This window comes from Aspergillus pseudonomiae (genome assembly GCF_009193645.1).
Source record: "Aspergillus pseudonomiae strain CBS 119388 unplaced genomic scaffold BDV37scaffold_17, whole genome shotgun sequence".
In the NCBI taxonomy this organism is placed as follows: domain Eukaryota; kingdom Fungi; phylum Ascomycota; class Eurotiomycetes; order Eurotiales; family Aspergillaceae; genus Aspergillus; species Aspergillus pseudonomiae.
In genome coordinates this window covers 115,693-129,735 of record NW_022476009.1, presented here as the reverse complement: position 1 = coordinate 129,735, position 14,043 = coordinate 115,693, and the positions used below count along the sequence as shown (strand labels likewise).

At 49.5% G+C, this 14,043-nt stretch overlaps 6 protein-coding genes across 6 annotated transcripts; 5 read left to right on the top strand and 1 right to left on the bottom strand.

Annotated features, from left to right (window-relative positions):
• Window positions 1–74: 74 nt before the first annotated feature.
• Window positions 75–954, bottom strand: BDV37DRAFT_242961 (3-oxo-5-alpha-steroid 4-dehydrogenase-domain-containing protein). The gene has a single exon (XM_032081380.1). The coding sequence runs from the start codon at window positions 890–892 to the stop codon at window positions 149–151; it is 744 nt and encodes a 247-aa protein (XP_031943646.1). The 5' UTR covers window positions 893–954; the 3' UTR covers window positions 75–148.
• Window positions 955–2,251: 1,297 nt separating this feature from the next.
• On the top strand, window positions 2,252–3,172 carry BDV37DRAFT_269958 (uncharacterized protein; the record flags this gene model as incomplete). Its single annotated transcript, XM_032084466.1, has 3 exons — window positions 2,252–2,882; window positions 2,943–3,031; window positions 3,089–3,172. The coding sequence occupies 3 exons, from the start codon at window positions 2,252–2,254 to the stop codon at window positions 3,170–3,172; spliced, it is 804 nt and encodes a 267-aa protein (XP_031943645.1).
• An 882-nt stretch (window positions 3,173–4,054) lies between these two features.
• Window positions 4,055–6,172, top strand: BDV37DRAFT_280921 (uncharacterized protein; the record flags this gene model as incomplete). Its single annotated transcript, XM_032086700.1, has 2 exons — window positions 4,055–4,300; window positions 4,352–6,172. The coding sequence occupies 2 exons, from the start codon at window positions 4,055–4,057 to the stop codon at window positions 6,170–6,172; spliced, it is 2,067 nt and encodes a 688-aa protein (XP_031943644.1).
• Window positions 6,173–7,088: 916 nt separating this feature from the next.
• On the top strand, window positions 7,089–9,092 carry BDV37DRAFT_292258 (sugar porter family MFS transporter; the record flags this gene model as incomplete). The annotated part of the gene is made up of 7 exons (XM_032089147.1): window positions 7,089–7,172; window positions 7,231–7,282; window positions 7,341–7,596; window positions 7,662–8,197; window positions 8,279–8,633; window positions 8,716–8,846; window positions 8,902–9,092. 7 exons carry the CDS (start codon window positions 7,089–7,091, stop codon window positions 9,090–9,092), a joined length of 1,605 nt encoding a protein of 534 aa, XP_031943643.1.
• A 981-nt stretch (window positions 9,093–10,073) lies between these two features.
• Window positions 10,074–11,754, top strand: BDV37DRAFT_292257 (cytochrome P450; the record flags this gene model as incomplete). Its single annotated transcript, XM_032089146.1, has 3 exons — window positions 10,074–10,340; window positions 10,409–11,102; window positions 11,162–11,754. 3 exons carry the CDS (start codon window positions 10,074–10,076, stop codon window positions 11,752–11,754), a joined length of 1,554 nt encoding a protein of 517 aa, XP_031943642.1.
• Window positions 11,755–12,689: 935 nt separating this feature from the next.
• BDV37DRAFT_292256 (uncharacterized protein) lies at window positions 12,690–14,040 on the top strand (the record flags this gene model as incomplete). Its single annotated transcript, XM_032089145.1, has 4 exons — window positions 12,690–12,705; window positions 12,756–12,865; window positions 12,927–13,217; window positions 13,276–14,040. 4 exons carry the CDS (start codon window positions 12,690–12,692, stop codon window positions 14,038–14,040), a joined length of 1,182 nt encoding a protein of 393 aa, XP_031943641.1.
• Window positions 14,041–14,043: the final 3 nt, after the last annotated feature.

Below are 14,043 nucleotides of genomic sequence, written 5' to 3'. Positions count from 1 at the left end.
TTTCTTGGTTAGAGGTTTCTATAAGGATATTCAAATCAAAGGCCATTCCCTATGATGGACATGTACTTCTGTTTCAACTCTCCTTGGGCTGCAGTATGAGCTTGATACAGTCCACCGATATGCCATCCAGGAAAGGTGTTGGCCTGGTCTAAACAATACCAGGAAGCATAACAAACCTCTTAGCCTTGTACTTGTCCCCAAATTCCTCACGATAGCGGCGCTCCTTTTTCTTAGCCCATATTCCCATTTGTACACTGCCAATAATGATGAAAATGAGAATGCTCCAGCTCAGTCCACTAACAAGATAAATTCCCATCCAAGAGACAATCTCAAATAAATAGTTCGGGCAGGTCACCGTACCAAATCCAAACCCGTGCGGAACACCACGGTCAGGAGTACCTGGACAGCGAAGATCCCGTAGCACAAAGTGGGTGTTCAAGTTCGCCATTTCCCCAAAGGCAAAGAGGGCAAGGCCTGTGGAGAGTAGGATTGGATTGCTTGGCTCCATATCAGGCCGGAGGATCCAGTAAGCCATATTGCCGGTCATCACGCTGTAATAGCCACTGTTTAGGAAGACTTTGCGCGCCGGCATGGTGGCATTACTGAACCGGTGGACGAAGATGGACTCATACTCACGTTTCACGAAATGGGTTGTCAACAGCGCACAGAGAAGGAGTTGAAGGCCGCTCGGTTCGGTGATAGTATCATAATTGTAGTACAGATATGGGCGTAGCGCGAAGAGGAAGAGCCCTGGGATCAAGACTGGGCCGAGGTATTCGGCGATGAACACGGTGCGCCATGAGATCTGGGGACCTGCATGGGCAAGGGCAGGAGTATCAGTCTGGATCACGCTGCAGGTCTTGTGGCGTGAGCATACCAAGGTCCTTAACATGAATCAGACTCGAATTGTCGATTCCGGCCTCCTTAATGGTAATCTTCTTGGAATTAGGAACCAAGGTCCAATCGTTTCCTTTGCTGATCCTCAAGCGATAGATGGATAAACCCGACGCTTCAGCAAGAGCATTGTAGAGTTCCTCTGTTGAGGCATGCACACTAATTTCAATGTCCTGTGGAAGGCTTTTTATTGATCTTCCTGTGTCGCTATTTACTCGTAACTCGACTGGTTGTGAGATGGACGGACTTACCCCTTGGGTGAGGAAACACCGTGATTCTGGCCGAGGTCATTAGCCTGGAGTTGATAGGCTGATACCAAATTACCAATCCAAGACTGATATAGACAATATAATCGCCACCGCCCAATGTTATCATATGGTTGGGGGGAAGTAAAATGCAAAATAGGCACACCAGGGAAGAGAACACGATCTGCTATGCCATCACGTGATGATCCCATGCATGGGATACATCAATCTAAAATTTCTTCTGGGGCGCAATGATGTTCAATATTACATATTAATTGAGTTTCAACATGTACAGGTACCATAGGCTTGCTGTTCGAATGCCAGGTATGTGTGTCGTGCAACTTCAAGCAAGCTACCCCATGGAGTTCAAGTATACAGTAAAAGAGATCCAATTCTCTTCTTTTGACTATACCCTCAAAGCTCAGACAGTCTATAAATAAATGTCATCCATTACATAATCTAATATTCCTATAATTAGTTATAAGAATATCTACTATCTAGACTAACCAGACATCTCTCAAGACTAACACCTACTCAAAGCTAGTCCAAAAGTTGAATTATAGAAGTCAAAGTACAGCCTTAGATAAGAACCCCTACGCGTGGTCTGCTTCCTGGTTTAGGACTTGACAACGAAGGCCCGGGTGTAACATTATTCTCCTGCAGTAAGTAATCCATCACTTTCAAACCAATCACCTCCTGACATGCTCTTCCAGTGGGCCCCCCAGCGTTAGGAAGACCTTGACAGTTGAGAGCACAACAGAGCTGGTGCCATGCAGTGGAGAAGATGCAAAATCGTGGAATAGTCGAGATCAGTAACATCAAGATAGACCAGTCTGGAGAGGGAAATCATACGAGATCTTGGATTGATACCAGTTGGAGTCGGGTATGAGTTCCCAATATAGTAATCCACCCCTAAACTCGGATACTCCTTGGAAAATATCCATGGCTATAATGTCATCCCCGCCATTATATAACGCGCCGAACGATGTGGTACTCAGATGGTTCCACGGACTAAATTGACTCCCCAAACTAATCCAGATTGTGACTGCTCACGAAATTCCCCCCCCCCCCCCCCAAAGTCTCTCCAAATTCCCACCGAAATATCCCACAGGATGCCTCTCTACCAGCCCCCCAATGTGAACGAGAACGTCCTGTCTCAGTTCTCTCTCAACGGCAAGATTGCTGCTGTCACGGGTGGTTCTCGTGGTATAGGTCTAGAGATAGTCAAGGGCCTCGCAGAAGCCGGTGCAGACGTTGCCATAATCTATACCGCCAGCGCGGATGCCCACGAGACAGCTGCAAAGATTGCCGTAAAGACAGGCGTCCGGGTGCAAGCGTACCAATCCGATGTTACCTCTCGCAATACAATTGCCGCGACTATCAACCAGATTACAGAAGAGTTCGGCCATGGCCATCTCGATATAGTTGTGGCCAACGCGGGCGTTTGCACCAACTGTCCTAATCTGGAGTATACTGAAAATTCGTGGGCAAGAGACAACTGCGTTAACTATGACGGTGTGATGTGGACGGCCCAGGCGGCTGGGAAAGTCTTCAAGAAACAGGGAAAGGGCAACCTGGTTATTACCGCCTCTGTCAGCTCGATCCTGGTCAACATCCCTCAGACGCAGGTCGCATATAATGCTTCCAAGGCTGCTGCGGTGCATCTAGCGAAGAGTTTGGCTGTGGAGTGGACTGAGTTTGCCCGTGTAAACTGCATTTCACCGGGTTTTGTGATGACAAAGAGTAGGTTTTTCCCAAGGTGGCCCCGTGATGCAGTGAAGGAAGATGCTGATCATATAGCAGTGCTCACCCAGCAGCCCAAGAAGCTATTTGAGCAATGGTTGAACATGGTCCCCGGCCGTCGTATCTGTGATCCGGCCGAACTGAAGGCTGTATGTATATTTTGGATATGGCCATTGTCACGTAAGCGAGAGCTAGCCATTCTCCAGGCGTATGTTTTCCTTGCAAGCGATGCTTGCAGCTATATGACTGGCTCCAACCTGGTGATCGATGGGGGTTACACCTTGCCGTGAGCGATCTTTTTTGTTCAGGATAGTTTCCAAGATCTATAGACGTATCAACCTGCCTCAGTTTCGATATTTCTTGCGCAGTCTCTCGTATCTACACCCCATCTTCTGCGTGGGCACCCAAACATGCCTGTGCCAAGGAGACTTTCTCCCTTACTAAATTGAACGACAGTCATGTATAATCCGAGGCAGCTTCAACAACCATGCAAAATCTTCCATTTTCTATAGGTGTACGATTCACTGCTAGTTCTTGCAGGGAATTCTCCTTGAAGAGGGTTCCTTCTCGGGCCAATACTTCAACACTTCACGATATCAGGTTATTTCATGTTCCCCTGGAGGAACAATAATTGGACGAGCGCATTGGACGGACGTTGGGCTGATGTTTGGTGGATGTCCATATTCCGCCACTTTCGGAGATCTTTGGAACTAGAACAGTCCATAGATATGCGAGTGGCTCGTCGTCTAGACCGGATCGAGGAAAGAACCCCTACCAAATGATTTGCGAGGACCTAAAGGGTTCCTACGACATGTGACTACACGAACAATATCCCAGAGCTGTGGGGCACGTGCAGATCACCAATGTAAAGCAAGAGTGCTGCTTGATTTCCGTCCACGTACCCGTTCAGCACTTTAGCGCCACGATTGCCTATCTAGACAGAGACTAATGCATATCACACGGGGCATGCCAAGGGCACTGGGCGACTTTGCCAAATTCGGCATTCATCCCCGCTCGGTCCGTACAAAGTGGAGGAACTTGTGGGCAACAGGCAAGAAGGGAAAGTGTTGCTTCCAAGTCGATATATATACCCACAGTAGTAGATGGAATGAAGTAGACATAGTATCCCTATTTCCTTTCGCCGTGATCATTCACCGGTCGGAGAAAACAAGATGGAGAAACTGCTTCCTTGTCTGGTCAACAGACCCTTTGATAGTCATCATATCTGGCAGTCGACTGAAAGTGATGACATTCTGGCTCTTGTGCTAGGCCTATTGATAGTCATAATACTACTGTATGATTCATCTCTTTTCCACAAGAATGATGCCCAGTCATTATGGCACCAATGTCCGCAAGGAGTGAATGACCGGAAGACAATTTCGACCGATATCAATATTGCCCAAGCAACCAAAGACCAGGTTAGTACTCTCCGATATTGTCATTGATCCAAATGCTGACGGTAACTGCAGGGGAAAGACATCGTGATTTTCTATGGTACACAGTCCGGTACATCATACGAACTGGCCAGGCATCTCAGTCGGTCGATCTTTCAGCTGTTCTCCAAGGCGACCATTGTTGCGGATCTGTCAGACTATGACTACGACAGCCTCTCAGAGCTTCCTCCCAATGTGATTGTGCTGTTTATCCTATCAACCTATGGTGAAGGAGATCCGCCGGACAATGCCATCAGATTTGACGAGTGGTTAGACAAAGGACTGCGACAGCATCCATCGGGCTATCTGTCCCACCTGCACTATGCAGTCCTCGGATTGGGCAACTCAAATTATAAGCACTATAACCAATTTTCAAAGAAGGTTCAAAAGGAACTTGAGGCTGCTGGAGGTTGCCCTATCCTTGATCTTACATTGGCGGATGACTCAAGTGGATTCACACGCGGCGATTACTCTGAATGGTCCCGGCAGCTCATCAACGTGATGGTTGAGCAATGCAATATCCCCAAACGACCGAGACCATACGAGCCTGTGTTTGAGATTGAACCCTGTGACTCCCCGTGTGACTATCGGGCAATGTCTCGACCGATTCATTCGCCAAGTGGATCGGAACAGATACAGTCCCAATCAGCCATCTACTCCGCCAATATTGCATCGATCACCAATCTTACCCCACATGCACAACAGACGACACTACACATCGAAATCGATACCAGCCGTTTACCAAGAGCCAAGTACAACGTCGGTGACCACCTCTTGATATGGCCGGAGAATAGCACCCAAGAGATTCAACGCCTCAGTCAGATTCTCGGAATCGACAGCAAGGAGATGCACCAACCGCTGCAAATCCGGCGGAAAGACCGCGAAACGAAGTGCCCCTGGCCACAGCAGGTCACGATTCATACTCTGTTCAAGCACCACCTGGACATTGCTGGTCTTGCATCCAACGATCTTATACTCTCGTTGAAAGAATTTGCGCCAGATGAGAAATCTCGGGCTGTCTTGGACCAAATGGCGGCGGACTATCGACATCTGTCCGCGACTTGTGCTCTCAGCTTGGCATCCGTACTCACTAGAGCATCTGGACCGTCGCAGGTGTGGACGATTCCCTTTCCATTTCTCTTGGAGAATCTGAGCGCACTCAAGCCCCGAATTTACTCGATTGCGTCTAGTCCTGCTCTTAGTCCACGGCAGATTGCTCTGACAGTGGCAGTGAAAGAACTCAATCCTGGAACTGCACAATCTGCACTGGGTCTGGCCTCAGCATTCTTCCTCGGTGCTCGACATTCACTCACCCCGGATATCCAGGGGACTGAAGGCCGACTGGGTACGAGCGTGTGGTGCAGCCTGCGGAAATCCAAATTCAAGCCTCCGGCTTCCACCATGCACCCTATCATCATGGTGGCGAACGGATCCGGCATTGCACCGTTCATCGGATTTCTGAAGCATCGTCTCCGCAAGCTTGGGATCGAGGGAGGAGTCGGGAAGATGGTCCTGATTTACGGCTGCCGGGACGGAGCCTCCCATCTGTATAAGGATGAGCTTTACGGGATGCAGAGTGCTTTCAATGGCCAGCTTGGACTGATTACCGCGTACTCGCGAAAGGGGGAAGGCTATGTACAAGACCACGTAAGGTCCCGTGCGGAGGAGCTCCAGGGCCTACTCTGTGGTGAGAAGGCCAATGTGTATATCTGTGGGTCGGTGCGTATGTCCAGTGCTGTGCGGGAGGAGCTGCTCAGCATCATTCAGAGGAGAGAAGGCTGGACCGATGCTGAGACGCGGGATTTTGAAGGTGCTCAGATACGGATGCGGAAATGGCAACTTGATGTGTGGGGTTAAAATCGGACAGAACCTGCATAGCTAGGATAGTTAGGAGTATCAAATTGGATTAGCCTTTTTCTCTCGCTGTAGAAGGAATCGGCTCGCCTTTTGTTGAATGGAAAACGCTGCTCACCCGATAGTTCCACTACGGTAGACTAAATCGAGCCAACGGACAATAGACCAGATTTCCGTATTTCTTACAGAAATCATAGCGTTTTACATAAAGCCACGGCTAGAAGCCTAAAATCTACAGGGGACTGTAGAGATATAGCACTAGCACTCCCTAAATACCTAGTACTAATATCCCTAAGTGCCTAGTACTGACACCCCTAAGCACCTAATACTGGCACCCCTAAGTACCTAGTATTGACTCCCCTAAGCGCCTGGTCCTCAGGCCTCTAAACACCTAGTACCGATATCCCTAAAGATCTAGGATCCCTAAGAGACTCTTAAAGGCGGTCACTATGTCGGGACTGGACTTGTTGAGAGTCTAAAAGTTATAGAAGTAATTTAGAGTATATAATTGGTTAAGATTTAGGGTGGGATTAAATAAATAGATTTACTTGGCTAATATAAAGTGCGTTGGTGTTTGTAAAGTTGGTAATATTTTACATTGTCCGTTAGCTCGATTTAGTTCCACCGTAACTCCACTGTACCTGCGGGCGACTGTTTCCCATACGGAGATCATACCCGTCGCACGGGAATGCACAGTTCTGGGCTCTACCGTTGATTCCAGTTCGGCATGGATGCATTTTCTGCGATCACCGAAATTATACGCTACTACCCCCCGCATCCCACTTGCGCACGGATGGGGGCCTGGGGTTTGGGGTATAGTTCGTCTAGCCACAATGAATACCATAAAAGCCTCAATCTATCCCCCCATGTATTTCTGTCTACACATTCAAGTCTCTTGCACATTGGATAGTTTTGCATCATGGTTGCTTCAACGTCGGCTTCGACCAAGACACGGAGGCCCTACCTCGGCTTAACTGGAGGATGGTTGACCCTTTGGATAACGGTATGATGTTGCTCATGTCAACTCTCCACTGCACCCATGGCTGAGATTGCGACTCTAGATTGCTTGTGCCACCGACATGAGTCTTTTTGGCTATGATCAGGGAGTCTTCGGTGCGTCATCTCTCTATTCCTTTCTATGACAAGACATCGATGCTCATGGTCAACACAGGTGGCGTTGTAGTCACAGGTGACTTTCTCGAGGTCCACGGGCTCGTAGGCCCAACGAAGACTTCAACCCTGTCGACTGTAACCGCAATCTACGACATTGGTTGCTTCTTTGGTGCCGTCATGGCGTTTACCCTCGGGGAGCGTCTGGGCCGCAAAAAGGCCATCATGCTGGGGACCACTATCATGGCCGTTGGAACCATTCTCCAGATGACTTCATACAGCTTGCCGCAGATCATTGTCGGTAGAATAGTTCTCGGGTCAGTCTTAGCTTTCTTACCTTATACCCCCCTACTATAGGCACCAGGCTCACATGAAGCTGCAGGGCTGGAAACGGTCTCAACACGTCAACGGCCCCGATTTGGCAAACCGAGACTGCCTCCCCTCAATGGAGAGGGAAGCTCGTGATCTTGGATATGATGATGAACATTGCAGGTTACGCCTTGGTCAACTGGATCAACTACGGATTGTCCTTCCACGGCGGCGCAATTGCATGGCGCTTCCCGATTGCATTCCAGTTTATCTTCTTTTTCATACTATGGGGAACAGTGCCTTGGCTTCCAGAGTCTCCTAGGTGGTTGATGGCCCATCAGCAGGAGGCAAAGGCCCTGGAAGTTCTCTCCTGCCTAGAAGCCAAGCCTGTTGACCATCCGTACATTACAACCATGCGAAATGAGATTGAGTTTAGCGTTCGTTATGAGCGCGAGAACAGCCTCAGGTGGCGAGACCTTCTTTCACGGAAGAAGTCCCAGCACGATACCAAGACGGTCCGAAGACTGCTTCTTGGAGCAGGTACACAGTTCATTCAGCAATTCGAAGGAATCAATGGCCTTGGATATTATTTTCCTACGGTGCTGATCAGTAAGCCAAGATAGCCTATCTCGTCCGATGTATCCCTTCCCATGTTCGGCCTCTCCCGTTAACCTTGTCATGCAAATTTAGAATCCGTGGGGCTATCGAACCAAATGGCAAGGCTTCTCGCCGCCTGCAGCGCGACCTCATATCTTGTGTTTTCGTTGGTCGGAGTTCCCCTTGTGGAAAAGGTCGGTAGAAGAGGCTGTATGTTGATATCAACCCTCGGGCAGTTTGTTTGTTATTTGATCATCACGGTGTTGCTATCCTACGCGGAATCAAGCGCCGACGGAACGAAATACGCATCCGCTTCGATTGCGTTCTTTTTCCTCTACTTCATTGTGTTCGGTATCGGTATGCTTGGTGTGCCGTGGCTCTACCCTACCGAGATCAATTCGCTTCAGATGCGGACCAAGGGCGCTGCCGTCGCGACAGCTACCAATTGGTGAGGACCTTTTTTTTTTTGTTGTTGTTTGTCTTTTGTGCCTGCGGCATCCATGAGGAAGAATAGCTCACATGGCTAACAGGTTATCGAACTTTGTGATTGTCGAGATTACGCCCATTGGTATTCAAAACCTTGGCTGGCGTTTCTATATCATCTGGACGGTTCTCAATGCCGCATTCATGCCCGTGATCTATCTGTATTATCCAGAAACCGGTCGGTTGCTCTTCATATGTGCGTGGTGGGAACTGATAGTAACTCAATTCCATAGCAAACCGCAACCTGGAAGATATGGACGCTTATTACCGGTCCAACCCTGCGCTCATCGTCACCAAGGACCCGGATGCCATCTCAACAAAGCGCCCTCTGAAATATATCCAACACGAGGACGAGGAGATCCAGATAAGCAAGATGAGTCGGTCGACCAAAGTGGAGGACCTAGAAGTGGAGCATGTCGAATGAGGGGCCTCTCGATCATACTATCAGTGTGACAGCAATAGCAAGGGCTACATTAGGAGCCCCACGACTCTTGAATGAACATATGGCTTGGACCACCGGTTGAAAATTCTCCCAATGTAGCTAGCTAGCTCTTCGACGCCAGAAAACAAACGAACGTCACTCATTGTGGTGTGGATGCGTAGAAAGAATACCTCGTCGTGCAATCAGGTCTCGGTTCTTTCCATGTCTGTGGGCGTCGGGTGGATAGTGGATGGCACCGGAAAGAACCCCGGGGGTTAATCCACCGCACTTCTCTTCTCATCGAGGCCAGTCGGGTCACCTTCAGCGTCGGTGGAGGTAAAGTGCCAGGTCAAAAGTATTGCAACATACTACAATCAATTTATATTGGTTGATACTTTGTATATCTATAGATTTACTCTATATCTTAATAAAAAATATAGTATACTGTATTTTCTTTTTATTATTTTTAGAAACCACAAATAATTATTTTTTATATATATTATTTTGAATCATCTTTTGTAGTTAATGTAATATCAATCAATATATCAAGTTGTGGTGTGTTTTGGGCTTTGTGGCAATACTTTTGACCCAATATTGAAAAATTATAAATTAAATAAATAAATTTCTATCTATATATCAAATACGAAGAAGATGAAAGAATTGGTCATTGCCCGATTGCTGCATTGGGCAAAGCACCCGGTTGATGGGGATACCTTCTTCGTCGGGCGTAGTTACCCGATGGCCAACAACGCCTTATTTCCGATACACTGCCGGCGTCGATCCAGGGATGAATCTTGGAGACTGCCGGTTCGTCTCTGGGGGTTGAGAGCATGAGTGTTGTTCCTCGCCACTAAGATGACCCACCAGACACCCCAGCACCCCCCTCATGACTTCGGTAGAGACACCTTATAAGTATGGGATTTAATCCTAGTCTTTGAAAGCCGAGTACTATCTTCTCCGTCGGGTTCAACAAGATCACCGAGTATGTATGGAGCTCTCGCCATCGCTTTGGCAGCCTCGCTGCTCTTCATTCGCCTCATTCTATACCCGATTCTCGTATACTTCATCGACCGCAAGGGCTTACGACGATACCCTTCCATGAGCCTTCTCGCTGGAGTCACCAACATCCCCTACATGATTGCAAGCGCTCATGGTACACGCTCAAAGCGACTGGCCGAGCTGCATAAGAAGCATCCGGTTCTACGAGTTGGTCCGAATTCGCTCTCCTACGGTGACGCTCGTGCCATCAAGGTACGGAACAAGCAGACCAACCTTTGCCATCGCCCTTCACTCCCGAGCTAACCTTCTCTGACCAACAGGACATTTACGGCCACTCCACCAAGTGCATCAAAGACGATATGTACCAATTACTCTCCGGGAGCCACTTCCACCTAGCCGACGTGATCGACAAGAAGGAACATCAGCGAAAGCGAAAGGTCCTGTCCACTGCCTACGCCTTGAAGAATCTCGAAGACTGGGAGTTCAAAGTCATCGACAAGGTGAACAAACTGTGTGGTCAGTTTGACAAGCGATGCCTAACTGCAGGACAAGAGTCCTCGCTCCAGGCGGATGTCAGTGTCATTGACTGGCGCGCTTGGTCGAACTTCTTCACGATGGATGCGATCGCAGATATCGGATTGAACGCCACGCTGGGATGTCTAGACCACGGAGATGACATGACAGTCTCGGAGTCTTTGGACGGTACCACACGGCTCGTCAGCTACCGGGAATGCCTCCATAGTCAGATCACCGCTCAATCACAGCTGGTGTGGTCGTATGGATGGTACAAGTCGCTGGTGACATGGTCGAGGCGGCTGCCGACTCGATACCGAAAGCTTTTCGCAAGCGGTGACGGCTTTGACGGGATTGTAATCCATCAAGTTCGCAAGCGACTACAGCGATATCAGAAGGGTGAGAAGTTGGATGACTTCTTCCAGGCCCTGATGGAAACGAAAGATGGATCTCCCAATTATCTCCCCTTTGGGGAGATTGTAGCGGAGATCTCAATTATGCGTATGTTTCTTGCCATGTCCTTCCTCACGATCGACCCCGAACTGACTTGGTTGATTCAGTCAACGCTGGATCACTCTCCACCGCCGTGGCTCTCAATAACGTGATGTACATGCTGCTGAAGCACCCGGACGTGCTCGCCAAACTCCGCGAGGAAGTAGATGCAGTAGCCGATGATGATGAGATGTCAATCCCATACGACAAGGTGAAAGACCTCCCGTATCTGCGAGCCTGCCTGGATGAGAGTCTGAGAATCCTTCCTCCGACGCCGTTCAATCTACCTCGAAAGACCCCCTCCGAGGGATGCGAGATCTTAGGCCAGTGGGTCCCAGGCAATACTACCGTGTCCATGTCATCATATGTTGCACATCGGGATGCCAATGTGTTCCCAGACCCGGAGGTCTTCCGTCCTGAGCGCTGGCTGGGGGAAGCAGGAAAACAGCTTCAGCCATACTTCATCACCTTCAGTGCTGGCGCTCGTGGCTGTATTGGTCGGAATATCAGTTATCTGGAGCAGATAACTCTCATTTCGTCTATCGTTCATCGATACGATCTAGAGTTGGCAAATCCGTCGGTGCCGCAGACTTCGTACGAGCATTTGAATATGAACCCGGGTCCACTTCCGGTGAGGTTGAGGTTACGAAGGCTGACATGATTTCTTCTTTTACTTGGTTTTCCTTGTCCACATTTGAGTAGCTTTATCGGCCTCCGTATCTTGTTTAATGATGTCATCTTGCCATACAAGGCTAGAAATTAGGCCGGCGCTTCTATTCCTGGAAATATGCGATTAATCCTTAGTCTATTTCTCTGTTCACTGAAGTATTCGTTGTGAGCACCGCAGTCAATTTCCTCTGTTGCTGGTAGGACCGACTATTGCAAAGCGGATCACTTTTGTCAGACGTAGCTTGACGCCAACAGAGGTGTTCATGAAACTGTAGAACCGTGCAGGCCTTGCAGTAACTGTCTACTCCTGGAAAATCACGCCTGTTGTCGGACTGTGTCCTCCGCACCGTCATTTCCCCGCATTGGCGTTCCCCCGCAGTCTCCCTCCCGAACACACCGCTCCCCATCCCGCATCACGTTCGATCCCTGATCTAATATCACATTGGAATAGCACCATGGGCGACACGCGGCTAGGCCGATATCAAGCTTGGTACGAGTCTAGACTTCTTACCCAGATGAACATCATGCTAATAGTCTCAGCGACCGATGCCGCACACGACATATCCGTTGTAAGCCCCTAGTAATCCTGCATTGGGATTGTCTCGTTCGCTGATTTAGTGCCAGGTAACCGCAGATCAGGAAATGAATCCTGCACTTCCTGCATGAATGTGAAGATAAAATGTTGTCGTGAGAGGAAAACCATCTTTTACATGACGCAGTGTGCCTCGGAGGTACCCAGACGTACTTCACCTCCGAGCGAGAGCCGGGGGGTTGTGATCGGGGAAGATCATACAGAATCCCGGGCCTCCTTCCAGGTGGATTCTGTGGATGACGCTGGGGTGTCAGACGATTTTCTCTTAGGTTCCAGTAGTCCAGAGAGTTATGTCGAGCTGACTACGAATGCGTCGAGTTCGCCAGAAACGCCAAATGTATGCATGCCGAAGTTCCACGACACTGATCTATACTAATCTTGTCTGGCGCAGTCTCTCATAGCTCGAGGTGATCTTATATCTCCTGAGGGGGCAGAGAAGCTGCCTTGGCCGTTGGAGTCCCCATTCGAGGCGTCACTTCTCAAATATTTTCTCACGACCCTTTCCCCTTGGGTGTGACCTGCCATGTGATTTGCTGTCCAGTCGACTTGCTGATGATGAAATCTTCATCTAGTTTGACTACTGTGATCCACACCAGCACTTCCGCACTTATATTGGCAATAACGCCGCAACTGATATCACACTCCTATACGCTGCCCTGGCGGTTTCCGCTCGCCACCAAAGCACATCCCTCAACTGGCAGAGTCATGTCGCAGACGAGTACCAGAAGCGCTGCCTCCGAAGCCTTATAGCGGCACTGAATGACCAGGAGACGGCGCTGCCTGATACGATCCTGGCTTCGGCAGCGATCCTCCGCTTCTTCGAAGAAATGACCGGTAACTTCCCCCGTCCCCAGCCAGGTATGGTAGCGGTGTAATGGAGACAGGATAGGTTATCACTGACACCAACACAAAACCCCCGAGGACTCCATCCGTACTCACCATATGCTATCCGCCCAACTTCTCCTCCGCATCACCGAAGGCCATGTTTTCCGCTCGAGCTTTACCGACGCTGTATTCCTCGTCGTACTTCGGTCCGAGATCTACGTAGCCAACCTCACGCAACGCCCAGTAGGCAACCTAGCCGACCACTGCAACATCGACACCTCATTGGAACCCACGTCCGAACGAATGTGGGCTCTTCGAGCCATCGCTCACGTCGCAAAAGTAACCAACCTCGCCTACGGCGAGGGTGCCGTCAATCCGACCCCAAACCACCACTGGGAGTGCCTAATGCGGTACATCGAAGACTGGGAGCGTCTGTGTCCGGAATCATTCCGGCCGATCTATTCGCAGAAACAGATCTCGCCCGACAATCCGTTTCCACAGCTGTACTATGCGAATGATTACCACGTTGCCGCGCGGCAGCATATTGAACTTGCGCGGGTGCTTTTGCTGGCCTCGTGTCCGCAGAGCTGTCTCTCGCGTATTCAGCAGAGGAGGATGGGCAGGAGTAATGATGATCGGATACGAGATAGTGCTCGGATTATCTGTGGGGTGGCCATGTCAAACCCGGAGTTTACACAGGCGCTGGTGGGTGCGGGTCTTGTGATTGCGATCTGTGGGGAGCTGTTTGATGATCCCGCTGAAACTACACTCCTGTTCCGGATTCTCTCAGAGGCGGAGTCGCACCTTGGGTGGCCGTGTTTGAAGGCGAAGGAGTATCTGAGGGGACTTTGGCGGGTTTAGACT

Coding starts and splice junctions, on each gene's coding strand:
- BDV37DRAFT_242961 (XM_032081380.1), bottom strand. CDS start 892: ATGTTAAGGACCTTGGTATGCTCACGCCACAAGACCTGCAGCGTGATC.